The sequence below is a fragment of the Rhineura floridana genome, chromosome 2 (genome assembly GCF_030035675.1).
Source record: "Rhineura floridana isolate rRhiFlo1 chromosome 2, rRhiFlo1.hap2, whole genome shotgun sequence".
Classification (NCBI taxonomy): Eukaryota; Metazoa; Chordata; class Lepidosauria; order Squamata; family Rhineuridae; genus Rhineura; species Rhineura floridana.
This window is the reverse complement of record NC_084481.1, coordinates 94,615,528-94,628,230: the sequence shown is the minus strand read 5'-3', so window position 1 is coordinate 94,628,230 and position 12,703 is coordinate 94,615,528. Positions and strand designations below refer to the sequence as shown.

General features: G+C 42.3%; 1 protein-coding gene across 1 annotated transcript in view; it reads right to left on the bottom strand.

Annotated features, from left to right (window-relative positions):
- PLEKHG3 (pleckstrin homology and RhoGEF domain containing G3) overlaps positions 1 to 11,252 on the bottom strand; it is a 33,996-nt gene extending 22,744 nt beyond the window's left edge. The window contains exons 1-6 of the mRNA XM_061609487.1: positions 11,076 to 11,252; positions 7,296 to 7,660; positions 6,438 to 6,538; positions 5,023 to 5,092; positions 4,690 to 4,736; positions 3,202 to 3,352 (exon numbers count right to left, since the gene is read on the bottom strand). Coding sequence (XP_061465471.1) covers positions 3,202 to 3,352; positions 4,690 to 4,736; positions 5,023 to 5,092; positions 6,438 to 6,538; positions 7,296 to 7,660; positions 11,076 to 11,139 — 798 coding nt within the window. The 5' untranslated portion in view covers positions 11,140 to 11,252. The remainder of the gene's footprint in view (positions 1 to 3,201; positions 3,353 to 4,689; positions 4,737 to 5,022; positions 5,093 to 6,437; positions 6,539 to 7,295; positions 7,661 to 11,075) is intronic.
- Positions 11,253 to 12,703: the final 1,451 nt, after the last annotated feature.

The window sequence follows — 12,703 nt, the reverse complement described above, 5'->3', positions numbered from 1 at the left end:
CATCCATCCATTTCTCCAGTACAGTGTCTCCAATCTGTGTCCAGCTTGCTTATTGATCTCTGGGGCCCAGCAGAGGACACGAGGGTCAGACCAAATAAGAGCTGGTTAAAAAAAGGCTTTGTGTCGAACAATAGGATTTGCACCACATTTGTTATCTAAGCATCAACTTTTAATGTTGTAGAATCATGTGGGTCCTGCATTTACTTGGTTGAGGACTATGTCATGCCAGAAAGGTAACCCCAGCCTTCCCCAACTTGGTGCCCTCCAGCAGTTGATGCCCTCCATGAAGCTCACTGGGTGACCTTTGGTCAGTCACTGCCTCTCAGCCTAACCTACCTCACAGGGTTGTTGTGAGGATAAGATGGGGAGGAGAGAACCATGTACACCTTGCAAGAAAGGTGGGATATAAATGTAACAAACAAATATTGTTGGAATAAGTGACATCATCCTTGACCATTGGCAAAACTGGCTTGGGCTGATGAGAGCTGGAGTCCAACAACATCTGGAGAGCAGAAGGTTGGGGAAGGCTGGCTCTTTTATTAAATAGTGGTCTCTTCAACAAACCTGCTGTTGCTGAGGTTTTATGCCACCTTCACATTTGTTTGTTTAAAAATGTAGAGGTGACCCTACTAATAAACTGCAAAACATCAGGGTGGTGTACAGCACCATTTAAAAAAACCTTTAAAAGCAATGCAGAACATGGCTAGTCAAGAAAATTTTGAATAGCTGCATAGGCCTGTTGGCATAAAAGATCTTTTGGCAGTTTTTCCTTTGCAAAGAATAAAAAGGAAAGAATTGTGAGCGCACTCAATCCTTTGAAGATGGGTCACCTGATATCATGGTGATGACAAGTGATTAATAGGTGAATGGCCCCACCTACCTGTCAAAGTGGCTGATGGGCCTGCCAGCCAGATCCTATTCCTCTCTTACGATATAAACACCGTAGCAGGAAAGGGTTAACAGAAGCACCTCTCCTTATGTTTGAGTACCCTGTTAAAGTGTTATCAGAAACTGTGGCTTCCCTGAAGCAATTATCTTGTCCTACAAAAACTCTCAAATGACCAGAGTTGCAGGGAAACCATCAGATCCAAGAACCAAAGGTCACGTCTACACAGTTTTACATTTAAATGACTTCCTCCACTTCTCCCCATGAGAAGAACTATAGTTTTAATACTGGAGTGCAGGAGTTGGAATTTCTAAGAGGAAATTCTCAGCTCCCTCATATGACTCCCGATCCCCTTGAGGGAAACATGACAGTTAAACCAGTTTAAGCTTGTAGTACAGATCTGGCCTCATGTACAATTGCTGTTAAGTATCCTGACTCCAAAAAACAAAGTAGCCAAAAATCTAGAGAAAAATATAACCTATTTAGAGTCACAACACCAACTGAAATGTAGGAAGCTACCTTATACTGAGCAAGTCAGACCGACTGGTCCATCTAGCTCAGAACTGTCTACACTGCCTAGCAGCACCTTTTTGGGGATTCAGACAGAGGACATTCCCAGCCCTACCTGGAAATGCCAGGGAATTGAACCTGGGACTTTCTGAAAACAAAGGTGATGCTCTACCACTGAGCTACAACGCTCCCCCTAAACCCTAAGAAGCACATATTCTCAATATCTCATGTGTGTGTATGGTCTCAGGGCAGAAATACTGGTTGTCTCCAATAGTGTCCTTTCCATTCATGAAAGACTCTTTGATCCAACAGAGGCATCTGTGAACAGAAAGAGGGGAAGGCCATTTCTGTTAATCCTTCTGCCCTTTGTAGCAAACTGAACCCTAAAAAATCTACTCCAAAGGATTGGGGAACCTCTGAAAACAGTGTGGGAGATGACACAGGCACTGCAGGAGAAAGGAACAGAAAAACCTGAATCACTTCCCCCTTCCATTCATGGAAGCTTCTGCTGCATCACTAAACCTCCTACGAACAGTAGGGTAGCGCTGGACACAACCCATTACCTTTTTGACAGGTATGTCTATCACGTATGATAAAATGGTCACAAAATACATATGCAAATATTTCCATGAGAATCTTTGGAACCAAAGGCATACACTTTCTCTAAATATTAAAACGTGAACAGCTCTTTCAAGATTATGGCAAGATGCCAAAGGACTCCAGCAAAAATTAAAATTAAATTAAAATAAAATAAATCCCACCATTAGCATTGCAAAAAAAAGAGTGGGGAGGAGACTATTATCATCTACAGTGGGACCGCTCGGTGGCTAAAAGATAGGGAGGGGGCAGCATACATTTTTAACTGAAAGGATTCTAGGCTAGAATTCAATTAGATCTGGTCTTTGAATTATATTGACGGATCAATCCATTGGATAGATATTAGTAAGCTATATACTTAATGTAACAACATTAATTTACACAAAAAATCTGAGGTCTTAATTAACAGAGCGGCTGGACAAAGGGTGGGATTTGGCCATTATGGCCCGATTAGTTGATTACATACAAACCAAGGAGAAACAAGGTAGGATCATTTCAATATTAATATTCAATAAAGAATTCCAGTTAAGCTATTCAAATGCTATTTCTATTGCCCTGTTACTTAAAATTATGCCAGCACCTAAAACATGTCTTGAAAATAAGGATATGAATATTTATATGAATAAAATAAGGGTATTTTAGAAGCATAAGCAGCTGTCTGGCCACTGATTACAAGATGTTCGACCAAAATGGCCCTTTGGTCTAATCCAGCCGGGCTCTACTTACGTTATGCTTCTTGTTATTTATGTATTTGAAGTATGAAAAATAAATATGGAGTAGAACAAGGGGGGAACCCACCTACCTCCGCATAAATGGATAAACATACAATACCAATTACTAACATGCAAATTCTATTTCCTGAGAGAAATAAGACATTTAAAACTGATTCTGAAGTACAGAGATTTCTGGGAAACCAGGTTCTTAAATAAGTAAATATATATTGTGCGGATTAGTTATGTATGACTCACAGAGGCAATTTGTATAAGCACAAAAAGCAAACTCTATAATAGCTCTCAGACTATTCCAACTTGACCAATGTTCCTTTCAAGAGAGGAGATCTTTCAAGAGAGAGATGATATTTGCTTGAACACAGACCTGTACAGTTTACTGTTGGATTTTTTGAAAAATGGGTAGATTGTGAAACAGTGTATAGATCCCAAAGCTGCAAAATTAGACAACACAAATAGCCTATTGTGATAATATATTACCTGAAGGAGCAAGTGATATTTGAGAATGCGCTGAACAGGCTTGAGAAGGTAGGACCCAAGGGGCAATGAGTGACGGATTTGTTCTTGTCGCTCACGAAAGAACTTGGCCAGCTGCTTGTTCCTCATGCATTCAGTCAGAGCTGCCACAGAGCTAGAGGGCCAAACCCATCATGGTATAATGAGTAGCATCAAAGATCAAAGCAGAGAATCTTCCGCCTTCCCTCAAAGGTGAGTTGACTGACAGGCATGCTGAAATACCTTGACAAGGGACTGCAGTGCCAGAGTCTAAAGGAAAAATCTGGAATCTGCAGTGACAGCCAGACTGGCTAACAGAGAAAAGCAGTCACATCTAGGCAATACAGCCCAAACTGTACCACCAACAGGGAAACTCCTTAGATGAGTGTGAGGAGACCCTGGAAGTTAACCCATTATAAGGAAAGCTACTTCCTCCTGAATTCAACCTTCCCTACAAAGCTCTATAAAAGGGTGCAGAATCTGTGGTCCTCCAGATATTGAACTCCATTTCCCACCAGCAAACAGCATGGTCAGGGATGCTGGGAGTTGGAGTCCAGAAACTTCTGGAGGACTACAGGGCCCCCACCTCTTGTTCTACAGAAAGCTGATCTTGGTATAGAAACATTTTGCAAACAACTTTCATATAAAAATTCAGTTGCACTTTTAGCTTCTTCAACTTTTGTCTAATTCATCCACCCAACCCCCAATGAGATAGGGTAGCATTCTCATTTTGTACATGGGAAACAGAGGCTGAGATATGGCCACGTGGTCTAAACTAACTTTACTAGCATGTTTACATCAGATTCAAATCTAGATCACAGCTGAAAGCTCTACATCTGGAAGACTTCCTGGTGCATGGATCAAGTCAATCAGAAAAAGCAAGCCAACACATCCTACAAGCAGTGCACCAATTGCACTGCTGCCAAGTGATGTGATTGGGCAGTGCAGTATCCTGACGTTAGTTCCTTTTCTCTTTTTTAAAGGACGTTTCTAGCCCTTGAGGCTGTAATATTTAAAAATGTGTGGACAATGCCTAACAAAATCTCTTTGGGAGAGAAGGAAGTTGAAGACCCCTGAGCAGAACTTGGGAGAAGAGGAGTGAGGCTTCATTACCCTGCCTAGTTCTTTGCCTCTTGCTATGACTAGCAGAAGCAGAACCCTTTAATGAAAAACAAGCAGATGTATATGAATCATGCAAATCTGCTTATTTTTCATAAATGTGTTCTGTTTCTGCCAGACTATATAAATCATGTAGTCTGAAGAATTCAGTTGCTCTTAAATCTTGTCACTGAATGTTATTTTTTTTTCAAAGCATAGAGTACACACAGCTCTTCCTATAAGCTATTCTGTACTCGGAGACAGAGGCTGCTCAGAGACTTCTTGCATGTAAAATGATCCATTTACTAGGGAAGAATGACCTGCCCAAGGCCCCATGAGGCCAGTCCTCCTTACTGCATTGCTAAGGATACTCACTTGGGGTAGTTATTGCAATATTGAGTGTAGATATCAAAATCCTGGCTCTGTTGGGAGAAAGAAAGAGAGAGAGAACAATCAATAAGAGTTGGTTGGTTATTCCCCTCACCTATCCAGCAGCAATAATCTCAATCTGTCTCTCAAAATATGCCCAGCACAGCTGCACAAAAGGAATGCAAGCATCATCCTACATACTGTTGGTTTAAGACCTCATAGCTTTAATGGAAGCACCCCGGTAAGGGCAGCGAAAGTGCTTGCACAGGACAATGCCTGCTGGGTCACTCCGTTACATACACTCAGAGACCTCAACACAGTGCCTGCTCATCTCCTTACCCTGTCCACAAAACATCTTGCCACGGCAACAGGGTCTTTGTGGCAGTTGTCCAGATCCTGCAAGAGCTCACTATGCAGAGAGAGAGAGAGAGAGAGAGAGAGAGAGAGAGAGAGAGAGAGAGAGAGAGAACAATCTATCAGCCAACCAAACATGATGAAGCCTTTGGGCAATATATTCTATGCCCAGCAGCTCAATAGCACAAACATTTAAAGAACAGGATGGGTACACACTGCAGGCAAACTGTACACAACCTAATCCTCCCCCTACCCCAGTCCAAAATGCAGAAGCAGAATTCAAGGCATGCACATTTGGGGAAGCCTTTTCACCATTTGCCAGGGAGTCAAAACCACAAGGCAGCAGTTACACAGAGAGGCACCCACCAGTTAAAATGACCAACAAGCCCCCCTCTGTCTTGCTCCAACATCTATTTGCTGTGTCCTGCAAATGTTACAGAGAGCATTTCCCTGTAGTGTCTTGCACAGTCACACTGAGTCCATTTCTGCCCCAAGAAACTTTTCATTTAAGGAGGTACGAGGGGAAACTGGTTCAAAGAGCAGGCAAAACCAAAAACACCCAGTAAGCCAGGAGCAATCTGAACTCGGTCTGTCCTTGCCCTTTCCTCTCTTCGCTGCTTCCTCACACAGGGCGGGCTGTTGCTTCCCCGTTTCAGACCAGAACGGTCTCTCTCTCTCAAGCCAGATGTGCCGTTTCTATTAAACATCTTTCCTAGCTACTGTTGTACTGTCTGCCCAGCACTGTTGAAATCAAGCCGAGGGTTAAGCATCCATGTCAATATTTTGCAGACTTTGGGAATGAGACAAGCATTCTGGCTAGTTGTCAAAGAACTCTGGACCCCACTTTCCAATGATGGGGGAGCAGGGTCAAAAGAGGAACAGAACCCATGAGAAGATTACTGCCCACACCATCCAACCCTCCAGGCAGGATCAGCTTGATAACATAGTTAGTAGGCAATAATCTGCCCCTACCAGCTCCCATGAGGCCTTAAACTGCGTCAGGTTTACAACAGAGAGGGAGCTGAAGGACATCTGCCCCAAGGCAAGCTTGAAGAAGGAACTAAACACAGGGCTGTCTTCTTATTGGTAACAGTGCAATCCTAAATAGGAGCTACTCAGACGTCCTCCTAAATTCAATGGGGCTTACTCCCAGGTAAGTGGGGCTTAGATTGCAGCCTAAGACATGTTATCAGAGCCATATGGTCAGGGAGAAAGCAGGTTGCCAAGGGAGAGCAAAGTAAACAAGCCTCCTGCTAGCCTCCTACCTGTCCTACAGTCATGAGAGCACTGTGTCCATTCAAGGAAGGCTAACGTCTACTGCATTTATTTTCCACAGCGGACTGCAAATCAGTATAGAGATAAAGGGGGGGGGGGTCAGTGAAGCCATACGTCACACTCACCTGTTCAGCTCATAGATATCCTCAATATTCCCAAAGAGCGCACTGACTTGTTCTGGTCGCAGCAGCAGCTCTTGAGTGTCTATGATGTTCCCCAAGTAATTCTGCCAAGTCACATAATACCATGAGTAGTGCCACACAGCAAATGAAGCAAGCAAATAAGACAGACCATCTTGAGGTCCAGCCACCTTAACGTGTGGAGGTTGTGGAGGTGGCAACCTAATCAATGCTCTGGGGAACCCCCATATAATCCAGGGATGAGGAATCTGTGGCCCTCCAGATATAGCTGGACTGCAACTCCCATCATCCCTGACCACTGGTGATGCTGGCTGGGGGTAACAGAAGTTGGAGCCCAACAGCATCTGGAGGGTCACAGATTCCCCACCCAGGATGTAATCCACAGCTCACAGAACAGTCTCTGTTTCCTACGCTATGCAAAAACAGTGTCCCAACAGGGCAGAAAACCTCTTTTTACACTCCACAGCAGGCAGTGACTAGCACCAAAACCACCAGGCACAACTTTAGCCACAGCATGCAGAAAAATGGGGCCCACAGCAATACACACAATGCAATGTATTCACATGCTACGCTATGGCAGTCTTTTGTGTCTCTGAAAAAAGTGATCAGTATATCCCTGCACGGAGAACAGAGTGTGATGTTTCCTTGGCCAAAGACGGATGGAAGGCCTGTAGGCGCTTCTCCTGACCTTCTGCCCTGACCATGGTCTCCTGCAGCTAGATGGAAGAGGACTTCAATGCCCAAACAGGACGATGGGTGGCCCTTATATCACAGCACACACTGCAGCAGCAAACTGAGGGAAGTCCATCCTAGTAGGTAGGCAGACATGAATGGCACACTCACCTCTACAATACTTCGCAAATCCTGCACGTACATGCGTTCTGACTCCACAATCTCCAACACCACACGCTCCAGATAGCTGAGTTTGGAATGGGAGGCAGCAGAAGAAAGGGAAGGACTCTTCAGGCCTCGCCAAGGCCCTGAGGAAGCATTGTTGTTAGCGTTGTGCAGCAGTCCAGTCCTCAAGGAGGTAACACCAGCAGGTGTTTGGGCCAAATCATTCCAGCCCTCCATAACGTGGTAAGCATTGGTCAGGATTAGAGGCAGTTGATTTGAAGAATGCTCTGAAGAGCTCATGTCTGAGGCGGCAGAGGCTGAAACACTGTCATTTTTGCCAGGAGAGGGGGTAACCAGGAACCGGGGGAACTCTGTGAGGGAAGAGAGTTTGTTAAGGAGCCCTGCAATGTTAAGCTTCATTTTACGCAAGTTGCGCCAAAAACATAAAATTGGAGAGAGTGGTAGGGTGTAGTAATAAGCAAGGAGATTTAAATCAAATTTAAAACCAAGAAAAAAGGACTAATGTAAATATATTTAAACTATTTCAACTTTCTAATTCAGCTACTTTCTAAACAAAAAACATACACTAATTGGTGCTAAAACATAGAAAAACATTAGCTTGCAACTAGGGATGGGGGAGAATATTCACTAAATCGGATTTCTAACCGGAATTTAACATAATCTAACAATCCACATCATTTCTGGACTGGCATTGAGTTCTTGTGGCGTGGAGCTGCTGTCATCAGCACATTTTTTTAACAAAAAAAATCCACTCTGAATTTTAAAACATTAAAAACAAATATACCAATTTAAAAACACATTTTTAAAAAGCAATTTAAAAACACATGCTAAAATTTGGTTTTCAACATACAAAAGAACATAAGCAAATTCTTGAAGACTAAGTGCTCAGAACTTTCCAGAAGTTCTTGACATGTTCTTGTTACTGGGCAGAAACGAGGAGCTCTGGTTACTGGGCAGAAATGAAGTACATACATGGCCTATTGTGTCATATACATAATGCCTGACTTTAAAAATTACTTTTAGGGGGCCTGTGGGATCTTCAGTAAAGATTGCTTCTCCCTTGCACATGCAAAAGAGTATGACCAAAATCTACAGCCCATAGTAACTCCCCAATGGCTGCAAACAGAGCAATGTGCTTCCATTCAAAGTTTATAGCAAGAGATACAGGGTTCAATTAGATAGTGAGATTTGGTGTGACTGGATAATTCAGTTAATGGATAATTGTGTTCAGAACTCAGCTTAATAATGGCCCCACTAGATGCCAAGGGCAATTATAACTCTCTCTCACTCCCAAATTTCCTGCCTGTAAAATGGGATTAGTAGCAGCCAACCTGAAAGGTTGTTGGGTGGGACAACAAGGTAAGGATTGCACATAAAGGTGTTGCAGAAATAATTGCTGCCAAGTAATAATAATAATGAATGGTTTTCTTTAAAAGGCTTCTTCAACTTATATTTGTGCAGTAGTTTCATGTAACACATTTACTTAATCGGAAACTTCCAGGATGCAGATCAGTAAGATTCCTTCTAATCCAAAAAGGGTAAGAGAGTAGACAAAAGGAGAATAGTGACTTCCTTTATATGTCCCCTTTCATACAGACTTCTCCAGAGGAGATAAAAACTGATAGTTCTAAATTTTGTTTTAAAAAAATATTTTGATTTTCAAATTCAGATTTTAAAATTTCAAATTGGATTTAAAATATTAAATTGTATCAATTGACCCTTCAAAACCATTTTTTGGAAATTATTCTGTATGGACTTAAACCAAGCAGAAGACTTGGAGACCTGGAAATGGGATCAAGAGTAGTAATATCTTTTTATACTTTCCTTGCAGGACTATCAATGAAGATTTGAAGTCATCCCTGGATATTGTTTGTTTCTTTGTTACGTTTTGCTCTGTTGATGCACATTGTTGTGTTTGTGTATACAGTACTGGAAACACTTTTTTAAAAAAATAAGCTGGGTTTTAAAAGACTGTCTGAATGTAACGCAAACATGAGAGTCTATACTAATTACTTAATTGATTAAAACTGAATTTCTGATACTAGTCCTCAGTGTCAGCGCACATGGACAGTCAAATACAAGGGCCTTTTATTATCATCAATTTTAAAAGACGTCCAGTGCCAGATGGTTGCCACCATCATTTATGATCTGAAATGCCTTTCAGCCCTGCCTCCAGCACAGCATTCCTCTGCAGTACTATACCAGGGCCCATCTCACAGCTCTCTCATTCATTTTGCGCAGCATGGGAGGATGTGCTAGAGTAGACCAAGAAAACAAGCAATGCTGTTCCAATTATTTACTTTACTATGGGCATATCTAAATGGTCATTTTGAAGTGTGGGACAAATGTGGACTCAGAACACCCTAGAGATGTAAAGGCTAAGGGGGGGGGAATAAAATTCAGGAAAACGGTGTGTTTCTTCCATTTTGGGGGAAAACCCTAGGGAAAAACAATTTTCTCCCATATTTTAATGGTCCACATCTCTATGACACCCTCATCCTCTGCTGCTTTCATGCACTAGTAACTCACAGTCTGAGGCTGAGTTGGGGCTGTCCATCTATACTAGGGACCACAGTAAACACAAGGCAAGCAAAGCCCATGCAGTGCAAATCACACTGCTGCAACTGTGTGTGTGTGTGGGGGGGGAAGGGTACCCACACTTTGAAAACTTTATACACAAGCATCAAACCAAGCATGGAGGAAGTTGCCATCACAATATTAAGCAGGATGCAAGATTTCCCCAAAAGATATTACAGATTGGCCTGTGGATAATTACTTTTAATAACCATAATTTCTATTGTTTATCAAACACACCCGTACCTGATCTACACATGAACACCACAGCGACGGGATAAGGGGGATATAACAAATCTATCTATGCAATATCCACACATGCATGAAAAATGCTGTCACCCATCACAGCTATAATAGATTACCTTTACATGAATGGAAATCATCCCCCACCCCCATGAAACACAATAAAAACAAAAGAGTATTCCACTCAAAGGAATCAGGGCTACCAGAGCATGGCATATTTCTTAAATTAGTTTTGAAATATCAAGTCAGAGCATAACCAGGTCCCTAAGACAAGACTTGGAGATTACTTCACCCATGAGTTTTTCCCTATAGTAGGTTACACTGGCATAAGGAGAAACATGTACACTATCACATGTAAAGATCTCATGAGTTTCCATTTTGCTAGGTGTGCTCATTTCTCCCTCACTGAAAATGATGGCTCCTGAAGTATACTTGATAAAACAGACACTTCCATGGTCTTTAGGCACGATGTGTAGGAAAAACTATCATGTGTGAAGCAGCTACAAGAACTAGTTTACATCAACAGAGTCTCATATCCCTAAACAGTGCCAGGTCCACTCCGAGGCTTTTGCCTTCAACCAGATTTCCCTTGCTCTCTCTCTCCTGTTTTATAACTGAGCCTAGTATTCTTCGTGCCATACACAACCCAAACACACACATGCCTCTCACTCCCTGGCAAAGGTACTTGTCCCACCCTGCCCGCCACTCTCCACCCACTCCAACCAGGCAGACAAGCAAGTGGCAACAGTCCTGTGTTCTCCAGGCATCCTTCACAGTCAGCTACAGTGATTTTCATCTCTATCCAGTTTCCTTTTGGCTGCTGTCAGGAAACTTTTCCTGCTCCTAAACCCACATCACAAAATGCTAGCCCCTGAACTTCTGAGGAAGGGGCAAGGTTGGGGAGGGAATCACTTCTCCACTTTCTCCAAGGAAAACCCAACTCCTCACCCAACAGCTTAACAATCTGCGATGGAAGCCATTCGAGGGTAGTCTTCTCCTCCTGGATCAACATCCCTCACTCTTTTGTCTGCTAGAGCGGCAGGTGGTAAACTTGCCAAATGAAGCTGGGAACAGCCTATGAACCCTGAACGGCTGATGAAGGTGTGGAAGCTGCTGACATCATTCCCTCAACACAACACTCCTACATATGAGTACCACGCCCAGAAAAATCTGGCTCCTCGTTTCCTACTAAGGACTTTACATGAGACACACACTTCCTCCCACACAAACAAAAGAGGGAGGGAAGAGGACACAGCTGTTCAGGCTTGGAAGTGTTCGGAAACACTTTCGTGTTCTGACAAGCCACTAAAGTAACACCTACTCTAATCATGGATTTCCCCAGCCCTCAATGCGGCCTAGAAGCCATGGTTTTATAAAGCCATTCCATCAGCACTGAATTTGACAGTGAGTGACACTGAAATGAGAAGCCTTGCAAGAACTCTGGGCTCCTGCTGGGAGGAAGGGAGGAATATAAATCAAATAAGAAATAAATAAAATAAACTCTGAAGACAAAAAAACTCTCTAAAATATTTGTTGATTTTTGTATTGAGTATTATCATTAAGATTTATTGCATTTATTAGCTACCCTTTTCATGAGAAGTGACCGAAAGAGACTTACAAAATACAAGCATTAAAGCAAAGTGTAAAAAACAGAATAAAATGAACACTTAAAAATGCATCCTATAAATATGGCAGGTCTAACACACGACCCATCCCACTAAAGATAAGCAAGATACTAGAGTAAAAGATACTGCTCAAATTTATTTACTCAAATATACAGTACACAAAATATTTTATAATGCTTATGTCTAAACAAATTGGGCAATCTTATAAATATCAAGTTTTAATTCTGTAACTCTTTGGAAATTGTTTTTCTTTTGGAAACATATTAAAAACCAACATTAATAGTAGTAGTTTTTTAAAATCTATCTTGGGGTTCCATTTGCAGATAAGAACTACCACTGAAAGGAAGTGGGGCAAAGAGTGGGCTCACTGCAGGAAAACATGAGAGAAGTTGAATGTCCAGACACCAAGACCAGACTGCCATGAAGAGTTTTAACATCAATTCCAAATTCTTAGCACACTCTTGATTTCCCGTACCATCCTAGTGGACAAATTTGCAGAGAGGCCTCTGGCACTGGAGATCCCATGTCTGCACCAACTTCTAGCCCCCATTGCTCTGTGCAGAACAGGTCACGAGCAGGCTAAGAGCACACAAAAAATTCCACATACACCCATATTTAGGTATGTACATCCAAGAAATGTTATTTGTACATTAAAAAACATGAAGTGTGTGGGAGTGTGAGAAAACAAACACACATCCAGCAGCCAAAATCATCAGGGAGCCATAATTGGCTCCAGGTCTTCATTCTATGTACACTTTGCAGATTTGTTGCCATGTAACATGATTTATTTCAGCTCATGCTTGAAACAAATACACTGAACTGGATATAACATGTGAAATGAGCCCATAACTGGCCACATTGGCTTTATCTAAGCAGGGAGAGACTGCAGAGATCTCCTATCAGCGATGAGTTCCCAATGGCTGATTATAGAGGCACTGATTTGTATACATA